At 38.9% G+C, this 17,395-nt stretch overlaps 7 protein-coding genes across 11 annotated transcripts; 2 read left to right on the forward strand and 5 right to left on the reverse strand.

Moving 5' to 3' along the window:
• The first annotated feature begins 97 nt into the window (after nucleotides 1-97).
• LOC111070418 lies at nucleotides 98-1,727 on the forward strand. Its single transcript, XM_022360937.2, has 4 exons — nucleotides 98-1,066; nucleotides 1,128-1,283; nucleotides 1,340-1,507; nucleotides 1,572-1,727. The coding sequence occupies exons 1-4, from the start codon at nucleotides 1,019-1,021 to the stop codon at nucleotides 1,725-1,727; spliced, it is 528 nt and encodes a 175-aa protein (XP_022216629.2). The 5' UTR covers nucleotides 98-1,018.
• On the reverse strand, nucleotides 125-8,417 carry LOC111070365 (serine/threonine-protein phosphatase 2B catalytic subunit 1). Of its 5 annotated transcripts, none has more exons than XM_041591694.1 (13): nucleotides 8,278-8,417; nucleotides 7,407-7,760; nucleotides 5,719-6,050; nucleotides 5,541-5,652; nucleotides 5,123-5,268; nucleotides 4,804-5,021; nucleotides 4,645-4,738; nucleotides 4,289-4,414; nucleotides 4,135-4,216; nucleotides 3,720-3,794; nucleotides 3,371-3,455; nucleotides 3,202-3,299; nucleotides 125-737 (listed from the first exon to the last, which is right to left on the reverse strand). In XM_041591694.1, exons 2-13 carry the CDS (start codon nucleotides 7,588-7,590, stop codon nucleotides 397-399), a joined length of 1,893 nt encoding a protein of 630 aa, XP_041447628.1. In that variant the 5' UTR covers nucleotides 7,591-7,760; nucleotides 8,278-8,417; the 3' UTR covers nucleotides 125-396. The 5 variants fall into 5 exon arrangements, with proteins under 5 accessions (XP_041447628.1, XP_041447629.1, XP_041447626.1 ...); XM_041591695.1 differs by having other exon boundaries at nucleotides 7,407-7,692; nucleotides 8,256-8,417; XM_041591692.1 differs by having other exon boundaries at nucleotides 8,256-8,417.
• LOC111070380 lies at nucleotides 1,986-2,962 on the forward strand. The gene is made up of 4 exons (XM_022360876.2): nucleotides 1,986-2,253; nucleotides 2,317-2,472; nucleotides 2,541-2,708; nucleotides 2,767-2,962. The coding sequence occupies exons 1-4, from the start codon at nucleotides 2,194-2,196 to the stop codon at nucleotides 2,920-2,922; spliced, it is 540 nt and encodes a 179-aa protein (XP_022216568.1). The 5' UTR covers nucleotides 1,986-2,193; the 3' UTR covers nucleotides 2,923-2,962.
• Nucleotides 8,418-11,661: 3,244 nt separating the features above from the next.
• LOC111070405 lies at nucleotides 11,662-12,082 on the reverse strand. Its single transcript, XM_022360926.2, has 2 exons — nucleotides 11,921-12,082; nucleotides 11,662-11,868 (listed from the first exon to the last, which is right to left on the reverse strand). The coding sequence occupies exons 1-2, from the start codon at nucleotides 12,071-12,073 to the stop codon at nucleotides 11,713-11,715; spliced, it is 309 nt and encodes a 102-aa protein (XP_022216618.2). The 5' UTR covers nucleotides 12,074-12,082; the 3' UTR covers nucleotides 11,662-11,712.
• A 908-nt stretch (nucleotides 12,083-12,990) lies between these two features.
• Nucleotides 12,991-13,718, reverse strand: LOC111070386. The gene is made up of 4 exons (XM_022360889.2): nucleotides 13,649-13,718; nucleotides 13,436-13,591; nucleotides 13,218-13,385; nucleotides 12,991-13,146 (listed from the first exon to the last, which is right to left on the reverse strand). The coding sequence occupies exons 1-4, from the start codon at nucleotides 13,706-13,708 to the stop codon at nucleotides 12,991-12,993; spliced, it is 540 nt and encodes a 179-aa protein (XP_022216581.2). The 5' UTR covers nucleotides 13,709-13,718.
• Nucleotides 13,719-14,193: 475 nt separating this feature from the next.
• LOC111069868 lies at nucleotides 14,194-15,365 on the reverse strand. Its single transcript, XM_041591764.1, has 4 exons — nucleotides 15,336-15,365; nucleotides 14,684-14,839; nucleotides 14,465-14,632; nucleotides 14,194-14,349 (listed from the first exon to the last, which is right to left on the reverse strand). The coding sequence occupies exons 1-4, from the start codon at nucleotides 15,363-15,365 to the stop codon at nucleotides 14,194-14,196; spliced, it is 510 nt and encodes a 169-aa protein (XP_041447698.1).
• A 983-nt stretch (nucleotides 15,366-16,348) lies between these two features.
• On the reverse strand, nucleotides 16,349-16,926 carry LOC121403840. Its single transcript, XM_041591765.1, has 3 exons — nucleotides 16,807-16,926; nucleotides 16,557-16,724; nucleotides 16,349-16,504 (listed from the first exon to the last, which is right to left on the reverse strand). Exons 1-3 carry the CDS (start codon nucleotides 16,846-16,848, stop codon nucleotides 16,349-16,351), a joined length of 366 nt encoding a protein of 121 aa, XP_041447699.1. The 5' UTR covers nucleotides 16,849-16,926.
• Nucleotides 16,927-17,395: the final 469 nt, after the last annotated feature.

A 17,395-nucleotide genomic window follows, 5' to 3' on the forward strand; every position in this document is an offset into this window, starting at 1 on the left:
GCCTCGTGATGATCTGTTACGCCTGAGTAGAGCAGTGGGGCAGAGTGTGGGACTGACGGCAGCCACAGCTGCAGTTGCATTGCCCCCTTCGAGGGCCCGCACTTGGATGACAAACAAATAATCATTTTGTTTCAGCTATTTGCTGCCATTTTTATTGAACTATATTTTGTCATGTCTCGTATAAATTTTTGCTAATATTGCAGTTGAAGGATTATGGTAGGGAGAGACTCTACTCGTATGAGGCCTCCCTTAGATGACTAGGCTGTAGCACAGAATTTTCGTATAAAATTGGTAGCTAACGAAAGTAGATCTAGATAACAGAAAATCAAACATCAACAGAAATCATAATCATTTCAGGCGAGTGCGAGTAGGAGGGGGAGGAGGAATCTCTCTGCACTATGAGAACTTCTTGGAGCTAAATCCGGCCCGCACATTGCTGGTTGTGGCCGATTTCACGGTGCTCCTGCTGCTGCTGCTGCTCGTCTTGGTCACGGTTGTGGAGGCATTACTGCTGCTGCTGTTGATGCTGTTCTTTGTCGTAGTACTATTGTTATTATTATTATTATTATTATTAGTGTTGTTGTTGCTGGTAGTGGTACTGCTGACTGTTGTGATGCTGCTGCTGCTGGCACTCATCAGCAGAGGGCGACGTGGCGGCATTCGTTCATTGACTGCATCCAAGCCCTTGGCCTCGGCGAACGAGTGGATGTGCGAGGCTGCGGTCAGCCCTTGGAGAGCTGTATAAAAGTGAAAGTTAAGTTTAATAAAGATAGATAATAATAAAAGTCGTAAGAGTCAATGTATATAATATATATAAATCTCGACCTTTGGTATACAAAATTGCCGAAATTAATTGGTTAATCGAACCGGATAGGCAATTACAAACAAATGTAGTTAATAGACCATTGCAGCTTATGGACGGTCCTATCAAAATCCAAATCAATATTTATAAACATTATTTGTGGAAATGAACCCATCTCTACCCATAGAACTAATTTAGTTCTCGACTGCTTTCGAAATGAACTGTCCAGTGCGGTTTGCGGTGCTCCTTTGTCTGGTGGCTGAGGTATGAAGATCAATAAAACTCATCCTCAAGTAGGGGAACTTATAATAAATCTGCATTCCAGATCCATTCAAAGTTTGAGTTCACCAACATGCAATGCAATACTCTGGATGAAACATATGCCAAATTTGATTATTGTTTTCTGAAGTCAGTGAATCGCAGCTACAAGTACATTTCCTTGAAAGTGAAATTGTTGCAGACACCCATTACCAATGCCAAGGTGATTAGAGTGTCAAAAGTAACCCTATAGATTCTATTCCTTTATATTACACATAGATAAATGCCGCCTTGTATCAACGTTTCAGTGGCTATAAGCCATGCCTTTATAATTACACTGTGGATGGCTGTAAGTTCATGAAGAATCCTCGGACAAACCCTGTTGCCAATTACTTTTTTGGACTATTCAGTAGCCACACGAATTTTAATCATTCGTGTCCTTATGATGTAAGCACTCTAAATCAGATATCTCACTCGATAGATTTATTCTCATGTTTCTTTTCGGGTTTAGCATGATATTATTTTGGATAAGCTTTCCATCGATTTTATAGATGATAAATTTACACGTGTTCTGCCCTTTCCTAAGGGCAGTTACCTATTCGAAACCCACTGGTATTGCGACAACATCAAACGTGTCGTTGTCAAAGTTCATGGAACTCTTTCGTAAGTTAGGTATTTCCAAATGAATAAAGAGAGTATCTGCATAATTTAAACTTAAAAATGGTGTCGGTATAATAACGTTAATGGTAAATAAATATTAACCAGTATCGCTTGATTTATTTTCAAAGTGCCTTTTGTGTTTTTAATTTTTGATGCACGATGCAGATAGCGAACTCAGCCAATCGGCCAATAGAACTGTTAAATTCACTAGTTGAGAAACATTTGCAGAAACACAAAATACAGAACGAGGCATCGGGGATGACAATTCGTTAACGATTCCGATGGCTACGACTGATGGTTTTAGCTTGCTGATTTTCAACCATGAAATATATAGTATATCTAACGAAATGCCACATTAGGTACCAGAATATTAATTCTCGTTGATTGATTTTTAAATATATCTGTCTGGTTAGTGTTCCATCGGAAGTATCGTAAAGCGAGCTCAGTTCCCGTCAGTCCCTCAATGTTCAAAGATGTTCAACAAGCTTAACTTTCTGGTGTGGGTGGTCGTGCTACTGTATTCGATCGCTGAGGTATCTAGACTTCCCTCCATAAACCAAAAGATTTCCACCGCTATTGTTTGTTGCTTCTTTAAGATATCATCCAAATTTGAGTTTACAAACATCAAGTGCACTTCATTGGATGCAAAGTTTTCCGATTTCGAATATTGTTATTTGAGGTCGATCAATCGTACCTACAAGTATATGTCCGTGAAGGTGAATTTATTTGACACTCCCATCACCAAAATCAAGGTATGTATGTGACAGGGTGTTGGAAAATAGGATCTGATCGGTGTGAATGTTTCACGTTAAAATTGCAGGTGAATGGAGCCCTGTACAAGAGATTCAGCGGTTACAGACCGTTCATGTACAATGTGACGATAGATGCCTGCAGATTCCTGAGGGATACGGCGTCCAACCCCGTCGCAGGATACCTATTTAATTTCTTTAAAAAGTACTCCAATATGAACCATGCATGCCCGTATGATGTGAGTGGATTTTTTACTGCTTAAACATTTATAACTCAACCTTTTTCATTGTGTGCAGCACGATCTGATATTCGAAAAGCTTCCCATTGATTTTGTTAATGAACAGGCTACAAAAGTTCTACCCTTTCCGGAGGGGGATTACCTTTTAGAAACCAATTGGTTTGCCTACGACATCAAACGGGCTGTGGTGAAAGTCTATGGCACACTTTCATAAGTGAAATACCCTTGGTATAACTATGTTTTTTCCGTGTGCAAATGAGGATTTAAATTAAAATTGAATTTAATTTAAATTTAAATTGTATCCGTCTACTTTTCAATTATTTTCAACACTTTTACGGTGGCAGCATGCAAAAGCTTTCCATTAACTTTGTCAATAACATAATTACAGATATTTTGCCTTTTACTGAGGGAAATTTTTGGATAAAAATTCATTGCCAATTCAGATTGGTACTGAGAGATGGGGGGTATTCCTACAAGCTACTCCCAAACTTACCCTCCTTCAGGGAATCCTTTCCTCCAGACAACGCACCCACTGGCAAGGCGCCCGTTGGCGTCAGACCCTTCAGTTGCAGCACGCTTTCGGATTCCTCTCTGCAAAGTAATTGGAGTGATAATTCTTTGGGGATAGTCACACTTTAAAGAGAGTATGTGTGTGAACTTACCTGAGAATCGAGAAGACGCGCGACATCTTGCCAATGGCCCGTATTTTATTCCGTATTATCTCTTTGCGCAGCGCCGACATGGAAGCTGCGAATTGAGGGCTCAATTAGTCTGAAACTCTCTTGCTCGTGTGGGGAATGTAATGGGAAGCAGCGTCAAAGCTTGCGCTAAAGCTGATTAAAGCAGTGCAAAGCTCTCACTAAGCTTTTCTATCTCTCGGCTGCTTCTGCTGCTGCGGCGATGGCGGTGCCTCGGGCTCTAACCCTGGTTTAGGCATTGGCAATGGCATTGGCAGGGATGCTGTCTTTGGCTTTGGCTTTGGCATTGGCCTGCGCTTGGCACGGAGCTTACCTGGCTTGCTGGGCGGATTATTGTTATTGGTATTATTCGCGTTCGCCGGGACCAGTACAATTTTCTTGCGCAGCTCTTTATTTTCGAGCAGGTGTTTTGTTGTTTGTTGTTGTTGTTTGTTGTTGTTGTAGGTGGTTTTTGGTGTTTTTGAGTGGAAAGTCGGTTGGTTGTTTGGTGTGCACACAACATTTATATTTATATTTAAATGGTATACGTATTAGGGAAGGTTCGAGTAGTAGATTGCAGTTGTCGCATTTTGTTTTGGGGATTTTTGAAAATATTTTTAATAGAAGATTAGTTTGTAATTCCAGTGTATTTCTGTTTTTGTCGCCCACAAACACAACTAAAGCACTACGATATTCAGAGCACCTTCTATGGATATTAGTTCCGCTGCTGGAAGCCCCCTCCCACTTACCTTCCTCCAGCTCGTCATCGGGTCCGGCCACCAGCTCATCGTCCGAGCAAATGTTGAGGATATTCACCAGCATCTCGGTTACCTATTTATTTGAAATGTGAAATTTACGTAAGTTTCGTAAACAAATTTTTGTAGTGGAATGGATGGAACTCACCTTCTCGCCCACGAAGGGCAATGACCATGTGAAGACATCCATGAAGTTGGGCAGCCAGTAGGGATGGGGGGAGCAGTTGAACTGCCGAATGTTCATCACGTTGTTCTCGTACTTGAGCACAGCTGCCTTTTGTCAAATGCGTTCATTGGGGTTGACAAAATGAGAGCGATACGAGAGCAGAATCCACCGAATCCACCAAATAGAGAAGGTATTGCGAACGCGGTGCGAATAAAACGCGCACCAGCTCGCAATGCAGCCAATATAAATTTCGTTATTTAAAAATAGCAACAATAAAACTAACAACTAAACGGAATAAACAATTTAAGTTGGGAGCAAGAGGGGAAGAGAGATCATACCTTGTTGTTGTAAACATCCAAGTAGTTGGGGGCGGAGAAGATGGTGATGAGTGAGGGGAAGCCAGTTACCTGATTCTTCCGATACATGCGATAGCTATATGGGTTGGGAATATACAAATATATAGAATGATGCCAAAAGGATAGGAGATTTAATCGCACCCCGCATCCTGGGCTTCGTGTGCTCTCACTATGGACAGCAGATTGTTCTTCTGCAGGAACTCACAGCAGGCTGAATAGCTGAAGAAGTAGGAACAGCCTCTCACGGAGTTGTGGGAGAAAAACTCGTTCGTCTTCTCGTTGCCAAAGTCCTCCAGGGGATCGGACCACAGCAGATCGCACATGGGTCCATATGCCGGTGGTTCCCTGAATCGATTTAGCTAGAGAAACAAACACACACAAACACAGAGCACAGAGCCGGAGCACAGAGCGTTATAAATGCTGTAAAGATTTCAGCAGGTTTCTTATTTACGAGCATTACCGTCTTGATATCGTCGAGTGTGAAAATCTCTGGCGACAGACCGCCGTGGATGCACAGAAACTGCTGGTTGAGCAGGGCGGCCAGGGGCAGGCAGTCGAACGCTTCCATGCAGGCCTCGTAAATACTTTCCGAATACTTGATGATGCCTTCAAATAGAATAATGAGAGAGTCACAAATAGGGAAAGATTTATGCACTTGTTGTAGCTTTTAAAAACACATTAAATGCCAAAGACAACAACATCAACTAAATCTATATTCTGACATCCACGGATTTCAGAAGAGTGCAAAATGGCTGTGATGCAATGGAATACTATATATGTATATATATATATATATACATATGTCTTTAAAGTCTTGTGCATCATCTATGTATACCTTATGGAAAAAGTACAAAACATGAGAGTGAAAGCCCACTTACATTCTTGCTTGAAGGTGAAGTATTCCGTGAGGTGTCGGCACTCGTGATTGCCTCGCAGCAGCGACAGTGTGGTGGGGTAGGTTATCTTCAGGGACCACAGATACAGAACGCACTGAAAACGATACGATCGAAATAGCTACTTATTTCAGGCACATTTTAAAGGTATAACTCGACGCACCTCTATGCTGAAGTATCCCCTGTCCACGTAATCGCCCAGGAAGAGATATCTGGTTGTGGCTGGGGGTCCGCCAACCTCGAAAAGTTTAACCAAATCGAAGAACTGTCCGTGAATGTCGCCACAGACGGTGATGGGGGCCTCCACGTCGATCATGTTCTTCTCCTCGCGCAGCAGGTTGGCGCCTTCGTTGATGATGCGCAGGGCCACCGACTCCTCGACGCGGCCCTCGAGCAGGAAATGCTTGCGCAGTACATCGAAATTGGGCTTGCCCGTCTTCTCGTCGTCGTAGACCTCGGACATGGTAAGCTTGTGTGTGGGCGGCAGCGGGACATCTGGGGGAGGAATGCAAATGCATTGATAGTTTTGTAATAAACATTGCACTGACTGGTCCGGACTGGTCTGCTCTGATCGAACAGAACAGAACAGAACAGAGCTGTCTGGTCTCGATGTGGGTTAACGAGCCGCTGCAACTTATCGCCAATATTCGGGTTTGGCCGCTTTTCTTTTGCATTTGCGGATTTATGGGCCCCGCCAAAAAGAAATCGGGTGAAAAAAATAGATGCAGACAGCCCCGGCAAATCGGCAGGCACATGAATTTCATACGCTAATTACAAAATTTTGAATGAGTGAATATAAAAGTCGAAAATTGATTGGCACACACAAAAACAAACAACACACAGATAACACACACACACGCGCACACCATTGCTTAAGCCATTTTTAATTGTCATAATTTGGGCAAAATGTTAAAATTTGGACGCAATGGCCAATAAAATGCCAATGAGCATCCGTTGTTGTTTTTCATGGGTGCTCGACGATGATTAAAATTATTCTTATTTCACCCATAAAACCAGAACCAAAGAGAGCCGCCTTTCTATTTAAGCTTTTCCGGAAATTAATTTAGCACAAATATATATCGAAACTATTAAATTAACTGCCGAGAAATGTGTGCGGAAATGGGGATAATGACATCTTACAAAAACATTTCAGCTTCCACATCACAGAATTAAAAAGTATACAAGATTTCCCTTATAATTATATTTATTAACTATTTCGTACATCTTTGTTGAAGCTGAACTTGATTGATATGTTCCAACTTTTATGCAACATTTTTTTTCCTCGATATGAATAGAGAATAATTTAATTTGATTTTAATTAATGCACTCAATACATCAGAGTTGTACTGAAGCATGATTCCATGTCAATAAAGATATCATCATGAGAGAGATTCGTTTTTGGTCGAATGCATGATTGGAACTTGTCTCTTTGTATACAGACACACAGGGAAACGGCGTTGGAACGAACAACTTATCCCTTACAGAAACAGTTGAGAGAACATCTTCATTTTCCATTTGCAGGAAAGATGCCCGTTTAAGGAAAAGGGCTCTCTATAAAGAATATAAAAGGTCTGAATAATCCAAGAATTACTTTGAATTGAGGATGAAATAGAAGGAGGATTTGCTTTGTATTGGGAATCTTTATGTCGTATCGTATACATAATAGCAGGTTTCTTGGAAGGACACCCACGCTAGAAGTATTTTAGTACCACCAAGGAAGATATTAATCTATCAGACATGATTGAGCGGACTTTCTTCCCATGTATATTCCAGTTTATAAAATTCAGACACATATCCGCTTGCGAGACCAGTCCCCCCCAATTATTAGAACCAATTGATATATAAATTTACCATCGACCATGCGTTCCCTGGTTTTTGTGTACTGCATTTTCTGTCTGCTCCCTCCATTTGGTGGGGCTGCTGCTGTCGATGAGGTCTTTGAGGAGCTTGTCGAGGACTTTGTAGATTTTTCCGCCGTGGAACTTTTGCTCAGCGATGATTTTCTCGTCACCGAAGTTCGCGTAGAGGCGGACATGATTGTTGAATTTATTTATTTTCCGTTTTGTTTTTTAGTCTTTTATTAATTCTTTATGTGTTTTCACTGCTACTTTTGCTGTTGATTCTTTTTTTCAATCTGCTGCTTGATATAAATTTTTACGAGTTGATTTTTTGTGGGGATGGTGAAAGGGGGAACTGAAAGTGTTACTAGCACAAGAATTTTCAAATATTATACGGCAAATCGTTGGGCCAGCGTCGCTTTATGGACAGCGGGACACAGACGAGGGACACACCCGCACAAGAAAACACAAATATATTTAGGCAATAAATAAAATTTGTTGTTATATTGTATGGATGTGGACTTTCATATGCATATGTTTGTATATTTTTAGCCAGGCAATATCTATAGAGACAACTACGAGTAGTATCGTGTATTTCGCGCACACAAAATAAATGTTGAACAATTAATATTTCAATTTCGGGCAATTATTCAGCGACGTATTAACTTTTCATGCAGTCATCACATTGTTCTTGGCAGAAGGGCAGCACTTGAGCTCAATTGAGACGGAAAATTGCTCGACACTTTGTGCTAATTACCCACAAAAACAAACGCGCACCCAAATAGCCATACGAGAATGGAAATAGAAATAGAAATAATCGTAGAATCAAATAATCAGCGAAGATTGAGGAGCGACGACACACATAGATCACACTTTGGTCACACTTCGTTGCAGCCTAATCCTTGGGGGCTTTGTTGGTCTTAATGGTGTATGCTGTATGGTGTATGGTGGATGCTGCTGCTCGGAACGGGACTGCGACTAGGGCACCACGCAACGCATATCCCAAGTTGGCGCGCCGCAATTTTCCTCGAAACTGAGCGAAATTTTTGGCGTAACCAAATCAAAGCCCGAAGACGATCGGCATAAATCGGAGGCTCTCTCAGCCTCTCACTGGCTCTCAAGCTTCGCCCTTGACGTGCTCTTTCTCTCTCTCTATAAATAAACCTCTCTCTCTGTACATGTCTCTGTCGTGATCGTTCGTGACCATTCCTGATCGTTCGTGTTCGTTCGTAATTGCTGCGTAGGGTTCTTGTCTCCGCTCTGGCTGCAAGAGCATAAATAAATACATATGTACATGTGTGTGTGCATGCATGTCGAACTATTTTTATTGGGTTAATGTCACACACGCACTCGTGTGACAGAGAGAGAGTGAGAGGGAGAAATTAGCGTTGCCCTTCTTCGATTGTTGCTCCCTCTGCGGTCCCACTGACCTTCATAGACATTTACACATCTGCCTTTGCTCCCCCATTGTCAGCTCCATCCCATTCCCATTTCCATTTCCACATCCGCTCTCAATGCTTCTCAACTTGACCGTGAGACGCATCGTTGTCCGATTGTCCGTGATATTGATTGTGTGCGTATGGGTATACATATTTATTGGTGTATGGGTGTGTGTTTGCTAGAAATTGGGCGCCAATAGGTGGGTGTCGCTATAATTATAGTCTTGACTTTGTGCGCGCCTCGTGCAAAAATATATACAATATGTGTTCTACCATCAATCGGGTATATCTTCAGCGATCTGGGATTGGGCATAGCTGAGTATAACAAAGGCAAGTACTTTCTGCAGTCAATCACTTCTCGCAGTTTTTTTTAAGATTGTATCTTTATTTTCGTTAGTATTAACATTGAATAAAAATTAATAAGGGTATTTCCATTTCTGCATGCCATTCAGATCCACTAGTGGAACCCCAATTTCATGCAACTTTTATGCGGAGCGTGGCAACATTTTAATAACCATCTGTGTGCACACCCATACACATTCATGTCCGTGCGGTTTGTGTGTTTGCCTTGTCAATGTTTTTTGTCGTGATGGTCAATTGATATGTACGCTGACTGTTGGACTGAAACGATATATGTATGTATTATTCACATATGTACGTATGTATAGTGCTGGGAATGATGTCGCCCGGTGTGGAATCAATCTCGATCAATGCCAGTGCAGCCGCAGCTGGCGAAATGCGCATCGATACGAGTGGCACTCGATGCAATCATAGCACTCGGAGCAGCCGATTTGGCAGAAAGTGGACGAATCTTTTTACTTTGACGCCCACACAGGAACCACAGAGACGGTGAGGGAGAGGGGGAGAGAGAGAGAGACAAAGACAGAGACAAAGGCCAGTCACACGACTAGAAAAAAGCACTTTCCGGTGCTAACCAGATGATGTGGGGCGCTGGTAGCGATTTGCATTATAGTCGCGACTTTTTGGCAAATGCGCTGACAGCTCGGCCCAGTCCAGACCCCTGTCCTGCCGCTCTGCTCCGATTCTTCAGTCGCCGATGGCTATATATACACCTTTTGATATGTGCTCAGTTTTATGGCCGAAAATATATCGCTGGCAGCGTACGAGTACGAGCATTTAAGTGCAATTAAGAGGCGAAAAGGGATCGCATCCGCAGGAGATTAATCGAGAGCCACTCGGAATTGATAGTTCCACATACTCGTAGTAGTAGTGCTTCTAGACTAAACACATTTAATTAAATTGCATGTACATGCATGTGTCGTGCTCATTGGGGTGTGCACATGGTATGCCATGTCTCCTCCTGCTCCTCCTCCTCCTCCCCAAAGAGATTTGCTTGAATAATTCGCCAGTCAGGTTGAGTCAAGTTGTTGGCATATCAGCGCTGACACTTTGAACACTCGTTTCGTCATGTTGGCATGTCACAAAATCTTCAATCTGTTATATGTATGTATGTATATTTTTGAAAGTGCGAAAATAGCCAAATACTTTTACCCAAAAACATCTGAAGAGCACGCGTAATGGTCGAGTATTTTTAAAACAAAGTTTTTTTATGCTCAGACGGACGCTGATTCAGTTCTTATAAACAAAGCGTATTGAAAAGATAATATTGACACGTAACGAAAACATTTCATTCATTGTTTGGACTTTTTTTGCTTTTCCGATCTGCGGCTGTTTTGGGTTCTCTTTGTGGTCACTGTCTAAACAACAATTCAGTTAAATTATGTATGTGGGCTATGGCTGCGAGATGGTCCATTTGTGGGCTATAACAAAATAAGAAATTAAATTTATTATCAGGCGGCACTCAGTTCCTTTCATTAAGTAAATTTAATATATTTTCTTTCCTATGATACCAATAAATATTCCTTCATTATCTCATCCACCAGATATGGTGAAAGCTTAGGCGCTAAAAGCTCAGCAGGTACAGCCACCCACCGTTAAACAGCTGTGTATTCGGCAATGCTCAAAAATCTCTTTGTTTATACCCTGTACTGGAAAAGTCATATTGTGTTATTATATTGCTCTGGAGATTATTGTAGGCGATGCTGTTACAATTCCAGGGATATCCTGCGGTATCCACAACCTTTGAGATAGTTCCATCTTCCAGCTCAACAATACAGCTCGCAGCACGAGTAACCTCTAGTCTGGAACGTCAACTATTGTTCATGTCTGCGGCTGCCATTTTACAAATTGATAAACTTTGCAGTTATCATTGTTTATGTATCTTTTTTGGTCTCTGGGCCCGTTTTTAACCTCTTCACTCTTTGCTTTCTCGTTGCCAAACATTTTCCGACCCAATTTTTTTTGTTGGATTGCTTTCCTCACATTTGTTTGCTTGGGATTTGCCAAAAACAGAAGGAGCTCACAAAAAACAAAGCCAAAACTTCAAACATACATATACAAAAAAGGCAGCACAAATTTTTATTGAATTGATTTATTGACTTACTTATTTAGGCACTCAACGCTCATAGATAACGCTCATAGGAACCTTTTTCTCCCATTTCTTTTGTTTTCCTGAGAAGTTCACTGAGGGGCCCAAAATAAATATTTAGTTTTCATTTATACAATTTTCCCATACCTCTTTTTTTTAGAATATTTTGCTCCCTGTTTGGGGCCAGTTTTGTGTTTGACTTTATTTTGGGTTAAAGCGGGGCCATAAAAAACTTGTAAATTGAGGAGGAGAGGAAGAAGGAGCGGATAAGTCCGCATACCTGTGCCTACGTTCAAGTCGAGATAAATCTAACAAAATAGACCTCAGAAGTGTTTATAAATTAAAAAAGCCAATGACTGATATAACATTTGGGTCATTTATTTAAATTCAAACTAATGTCCCATTATAAGTAGGTATTCCCTTTCTTTTATTTAAGAAAAGGTGCCATACACTTTGGTCACAGCGATGAGAGATCCCGAGCGATACCAATAAGCCTCAATAAGATAATCGCCCTCAGGAAATTGCAGAATCTGTGTAAATCGGTGATTGATAAATTCAACAGGAACCTTATCCACAATAATGTCATGCTGCAAAGAGTTAAGTGGTTATGAGTTAATGGTTTTTACACCTTTCACTTACATTGTAGGGACATGAATGGTTTATATTGGAGAAGGTCACAACCGATTCATAGAAGAATTTGGCCACAGGACTGGACTTGGGATTGGCAAAAAATTTACAGGCGTTGACAGTAATGTTGTAGAGGAAAGGCTTGTATCCGTTGAATCTCTTCATCAACACTAAATTGAACTGAAATTATTATTAAATAATAAATAATTATTAAATAATAATTATTAAAAGAAATTATTGTTGCGACCTACATATTTTTAGATTGTTAACCGGAAGTTGATAAAGCTTAAATTTCATGGAAAGATATTTATAAGTCCGATTTCAGATAGAAGTAGTCAACCTCCCCGAAATTCTTATCCAAGGAAGTGAACTTGATGTTCGTAAACTCAAACCTGGAATGGATCTAGAAGCTTTCATCGTTTGTACATGACACATCAATATTATTGTAGTTATTGCATACTTCCGTAATTAAATGTAAGATCAAAACGATCCGCACCAGACTCATTTTAGGGGTCATCCTGCTATTTCGACGCACCAAAGAAGACTGCAGCTCCACAGAAATTTGTATTTGGCTTTTAATACATCACCTCTATTAATTAAAATCTGTGGTCACTCAAACACATTTGTTCAAGCATTTTAAAATAGATTTGTAACAATAATTTATTTTTCATTTTTCAATTAAAAAGGCAATAATTTGAGCAAGTCAGTTATTGTTTATTGTTAAAAAATAAATATTCAGCACACACACATATAGCTACTTATATCCCACAACGAAGCTTTGGTTCACTTTTGCTTATTCTATTAGCATGACAAGTCGTGTGCAACGAAAAAAATTTAAGAAAACGGAATATATTAAAATAAAATAAAACTAATAACAGCATTTATGATTAAACATTAAACATTAAACTGTGTTTTTATTCAAGCATTTTAAAATAGATTTGTAACAATAATTTATTTTTCATTTGTTTGAAATCGTTTAGAAACACATTTAATATTAAAAAGGCAATAAATTGGAGCAAATTAGCTTAAGTTTTTATTTATATCTTATGACATTGATTATTAATTTATTCTCTTTCTTTTATTTAAGAAAGGGTGCCATAAATTTTGACCACAGCAAAGGGAGATCCCGAGCTAGACCAATATGCATCAAAGAGATAATCGCCCTCGGGAAATTGCAGAATCTGTGTGAATCGGTGATTGATAAATTCAACAGGAACCTTATCCACAATAATGTCATGCTGCAAAGAGTTAATGTTATGAGTTATGAGGTTATGAGTTAATGGTACTTACAGCTACACCTTTCACTTACATTGTAGGGACATGAATGGTTCAAATTGGAGAAGGTCACAAACGATTCATAGAAGAAATTGGCCACAGGACTGGACTTGGGATTGGCAAAAAATTTGCAGGCGTTGACAGTAATGTTGTAGAGGAAAGGCTTGTATCCGTTGAATCTCTTCATCAACACTAAATTTAACTGAAATTATTATTAAATATTAAAAGAAATTATTCTTGCGACATACATACTTTTAGATTGTTAACCGGAAGTTGATAAAGCTTAAATTTCATGGACAGATATTTATAAGTCCGATTCACCGATTTCAGATAGCAGTAGTCAACCTCCCCGAATTTCTTATCCAACGATGTAAACTTGACGTTCGTAAACTCAAACCTGGAATGGATCTAGAAGCTTTCATCGTTTGTACATGACACATCAATATTATTGTAGTTATTGCATACTTCCGTAGTTAAATGTAGGATCAAAACGATCCGCACCAGAGAACTCATCTTATGGGTCATCCTGCTATTTCGACGCACCAAAGAAGACTGCAGCTCCACATTAATTTGTATTTGGCTTTTAATACATCACCTTTATTAATTAAAATCTGTTGTCATTTAAACACATTTGTTCAAGCATTTTAAAATAGATTTGTAACACTAATTTATTTTTCATTTGCATGAAATCGTTTAGAAACACATTAAAAAGGCAATAAATTTGAGCAAATAAATTTAAGTTTTTATTAATTATTTTTGACATTCATTATTAATTTTTTCCCTTTCTTTTATTTAAGAAAGGGTGCCATTCCCCTTGACCACAGTGATCCCGAGCGAGACCAATAGGTCTCAATGAGATAATCGACTTCAGGAATTTAATTTAAAATATATTAAAATACTGAATTAATGGAAATTTACTTTATGAGGTTCTCAAATCGTTTGAAAATAATTTAAACAATAAAAAATTAAAAATTTCGAGCAAAAATTAATTTTTTCATTGTGTATTTAATTTAAGAGAGGGTTCCATATAATCTGAACATTGCACTTAAATTTCCGAAACGAATCCAACGTAATTCAACGAGATAGTCCCCTTCAGGAAATTGAAGAATTTCAGTTACCCGTTGATTGACGAAGTCAGTCGGAAGCTTTTCCATAATGATATCATGCTGAAAGGAACAAAGTAAGGTTTTGGTTCATTAGAATGCTGATTTGAGCCCCATAAGCTCCCAATGAACTATGCCAACCATCCATTTGCAAAGAGTCTGGGGCGATTCTACGTACATTGTAGGGACATGTGTGGTTCACATTGGAGAAGCCCGCAACCGATTCGTAAAAGAACTTGATCACACGATTGGAGTTGATGTTGCGAAGGTATTTGCAGGCATCAAAAGTAACATTGTATAGAAAGGGTTTATAACCATTATATCTCTTCCACAATGAAAAATTTATCTGTACGATAAAAAATGATAAATATTATATTTTGAATATATTTAAACATACCCTTATAGCCTTGACGGGAAGAACATAAAGTTTATATCTTGCGGAGAAATATTTATAGGAGCGATTCACAGACTTCAGATAGCAGTAATCAAACTCCCCGACTTTCGGATCCATTGAAGTGCAGTTGATGTTCGTAAATTCCAGCCGGGAATATATCTGGAATATTGTATTATCAGTATATTTAAATGGAACTTCAATGTTTCGATATATACTTCCATAACTAAATGTAGGATCACTATGATTTGGATCCAACAATTCGACCTGGAGCCCATCCTTCAATTTCAATGGTGCCACGAAGACTAGTTCCAAAATCTAAAAGCTGACATCATTTGAGTGATTAAAATTATTTTTTTTAAATGGCTAATTAACCAAAAAAAGTAATTCCGTATCGTTTACAGTATCGTTTAGCAATGTGAATTCAATGACTGCGCAGTTCGCAACGATTATTGTTTTATTTCACTCATCAATTATTTTATTCATGACTGTTTAAAACAAGAATTTAGCCACCCAGTTGGAATTCTTGTTGTCAAGCCCCCACAGTGATGTTGTAGAGTAAGGGTTAATATCCATTGAGTCCCTTCCATAGTGCCACATTTATCTGAAATTATTCAAATGGATTATTAATATGGATTGTAATAGCATAGCTAAACACCTTCATAGCAGCAACTGGAACCTGATACATTTTTAGTCTTCCGGAAATGTATTTGTAGGTTCGATTGACCGACTTCAGAGAGCAGTATTCGAATTCGGTGAGATTTCTCTTTTTTCTATTTCTAGCACAGTTTGAAAACTCAAACCGGGAATGGATCTGAAAGAGGACTGCTTCATTCCATTGGAGTAGGCGTCCTGCGCTGCAATACTTACTTGCAAAATTGCAAAATGAACTGAATCAGAGAAGATTTCGTGTAGTGTCGACGAAAATGGGTCGTTAAATGATCAAAAATTAACTAAAACACAGACGTAATTTGAATAATTAGTTGCTTTGTATGGCCCATAACGTTGTCCACCGTTTATAAGCCCATTTATTAATATTAAGTCATTCGAATTTACGCAAATTAGTTCGAGCATTTCAGCATTTCTAGTCAACTGAGCAACAAATATAACGTAATTATAGTAGGGAGAAATATAATTTGGCAGAGGCGCTCCAATTTCCAAATCGAAGCCAGTGCATTTCGAGCAAATAATCGCCATTGGGAAAGGGCAGAAGTTTCGATAATCGTGGTTCGAGAAAGTCGTATGGTAGCTCCATCATTAAATCATGCTAAAAAGAGTTTGGCATTAAACAGTTCTGGTTTAAAAATCAAGATTTACACTCACATTGTAGGGGCATGAATGGTTCAAATTTGAGAAGCTCGATAATATTTCTATGAAGAAATTAGACACAGTGTTCCTGGTGGATTATTTTAAAGCGGGGCCATAAAAAACTTGTAAATTGAAGAGGAGAGGAAGAAGGAGCGGATAAGTCCGCATACCTGTGCCTTCGTTCAAGTCGAGATAAATCTAACAAGATAGTAACATTGTTCCAGTCAGAACGAGTTCTTAATCGCCCCATTGACCTCAGAAGTGTTTATAAATTAAATAAGCCAATGACTGATATAACATTTGAGGCATTTATTTAAATTCAAACTAATGTCCCATTATAAGTAGGTATTCCCTTTCTTTTATTTAAGAAAGGGTGCCATACACTTTGGCCACAGCGATGGGAGATCCCGAGCGATACCAATATGCCTCAATGAGATAATCGCCCTCGGGAAATTGCAGAATCTGTGTAAATCGGTGATTGATAAATTCAACAGGAACCTTATCCACAATAATGTCATGCTGCAAAGAGTTAAGTGGTTATGAGTTAATGGTACTTACACCTTTCACTTACATTGTAGGGACATGAATGGTTTATATTGGAGAAGGTCACAACCGATTCATAGAAGAATTTGGCCACAGGACTGGACTTGGGATTGGCAAAAAATTTACAGGCGTTGACAGTAATGTTGTAGAGGAAAGGCTTGTATCCGTTAAATCTCTTCATCAACACTAAATTGAACTGAAATTATTATTAAATAATAAAAAATAAATAGTTATTAAATAATAATTATTAAAAGAAATTATTGTTACGACCTACATACTTTTAGATTGTTAACCGGAAGTTGATAAAGCTTAAATTTCATGGACAGATATTTATAAGTCCGATTCACCGATTTCAGATAGAAGTAGTCAACCTCCCCGAATTTCTTATCCAAGGAAGTGAACTTGATGTTCGTAAACTCAAACCTGGAGTGGATCTAGAAACTTTCATCGTTTGTACATGACACATCAATATTATTGTAGTTATTGCATACTTCCGTAATTAAATGTAAGATCAAAACGATCCGCACCAGACTCATTTTAGGGGTCATCCTGCTATTTCGACGCACCAAAGAAGACTGCAGCTCCACAGAAATTTGTATTTGGCTTTTAATACATCACCTCTATTAATTAAAATCTGTGGTCACTCAAACACATTTGTTCAAGCATTTTAAAATAGATTTGTAACAATAATTTATTTTTCATTTTTATGAAATCGTTTAGAAACACATTTGAAATTAAAAAGGCAATAATTTGAGCAAGTCAGTTATTGTTTATTGTTAAAAAATAAATATTCAGCACACACACATATAGCTACTTATATCCCACAACGAAGCTTTGGTTCACTTTTGCTTATTCTATTAGCATGAC

Source organism: Drosophila obscura, unplaced genomic scaffold (genome assembly GCF_018151105.1).
Source record: "Drosophila obscura isolate BZ-5 IFL unplaced genomic scaffold, ASM1815110v1 contig_150, whole genome shotgun sequence".
NCBI classification, from domain to species: Eukaryota; Metazoa; Arthropoda; class Insecta; order Diptera; family Drosophilidae; genus Drosophila; species Drosophila obscura.

Coding starts and splice junctions, on each gene's coding strand:
- LOC111069868 (XM_041591764.1), bottom strand. CDS start 15,365: ATGTATCAGGTTCCAGTTGCTGCTATGAAG. Junction 14,840..15,335: donor TTCCAGTTGCTGCTATGAAG/GTGTTTAGCTAT, acceptor ACAATATTCCAG/ATATATTCCCGGCTGGAATT. Junction 14,633..14,683: donor TTCCCGTCAAGGCTATAAGG/GTATGTTTAAAT, acceptor TTTATCGTACAG/ATAAATTTTTCATTGTGGAA.
- LOC121403840 (XM_041591765.1), bottom strand. CDS start 16,848: ATGAAATTTAAGCTTTATCAACTTCCGGTTAACAATCTAAAA. Junction 16,725..16,806: donor TTCCGGTTAACAATCTAAAA/GTATGTAGGTCG, acceptor TAATAATTTCAG/TTCAATTTAGTGTTGATGAA. Junction 16,505..16,556: donor ACCATTCATGTCCCTACAAT/GTAAGTGAAAGG, acceptor AACTCTTTGCAG/CATGACATTATTGTGGATAA.
- LOC111070386 (XM_022360889.2), bottom strand. CDS start 13,708: ATGACCCATAAGATGAGTTCTCTGGTGCGGATCGTTTTGATCCTACAT. Junction 13,592..13,648: donor TCCTACATTTAACTACGGAA/GTATGCAATAAC, acceptor GAAAGCTTCTAG/ATCCATTCCAGGTTTGAGTT. Junction 13,147..13,217: donor ACCATTCATGTCCCTACAAT/GTAAGTGAAAGG, acceptor AACTCTTTGCAG/CATGACATTATTGTGGATAA.
- LOC111070405 (XM_022360926.2), bottom strand. CDS start 12,073: ATGAAGAGATTCAACGGATACAAGCCTTTCCTCTACAACATTACTGTC. Junction 11,869..11,920: donor ACCATTCATGTCCCTACAAT/GTAAGTGAAAGG, acceptor AACTCTTTGCAG/CATGACATTATTGTGGATAA.
- LOC111070365 (XM_041591694.1), bottom strand. CDS start 7,590: ATGTCCGCCTCTACGCGAACTTCGGTGACGAGAAAATCATCGCTGAGC. Junction 4,415..4,644: donor TGGATGTTTACAACAACAAG/GTATGATCTCTC, acceptor ATTTGACAAAAG/GCAGCTGTGCTCAAGTACGA. Junction 3,795..4,134: donor CGATGACGAGCTGGAGGAAG/GTAAGTGGGAGG, acceptor TCGAAAATAAAG/AGCTGCGCAAGAAAATTGTA.
- LOC111070380 (XM_022360876.2), top strand. CDS start 2,194: ATGTTCAACAAGCTTAACTTTCTGGTGTGGGTGGTCGTGCTACTGTAT. Junction 2,473..2,540: donor CTCCCATCACCAAAATCAAG/GTATGTATGTGA, acceptor TTAAAATTGCAG/GTGAATGGAGCCCTGTACAA. Junction 2,709..2,766: donor ACCATGCATGCCCGTATGAT/GTGAGTGGATTT, acceptor CATTGTGTGCAG/CACGATCTGATATTCGAAAA.
- LOC111070418 (XM_022360937.2), top strand. CDS start 1,019: ATGAACTGTCCAGTGCGGTTTGCGGTGCTCCTTTGTCTGGTGGCTGAG. Junction 1,067..1,127: donor TCCTTTGTCTGGTGGCTGAG/GTATGAAGATCA, acceptor TCTGCATTCCAG/ATCCATTCAAAGTTTGAGTT. Junction 1,284..1,339: donor CACCCATTACCAATGCCAAG/GTGATTAGAGTG, acceptor TATTACACATAG/ATAAATGCCGCCTTGTATCA.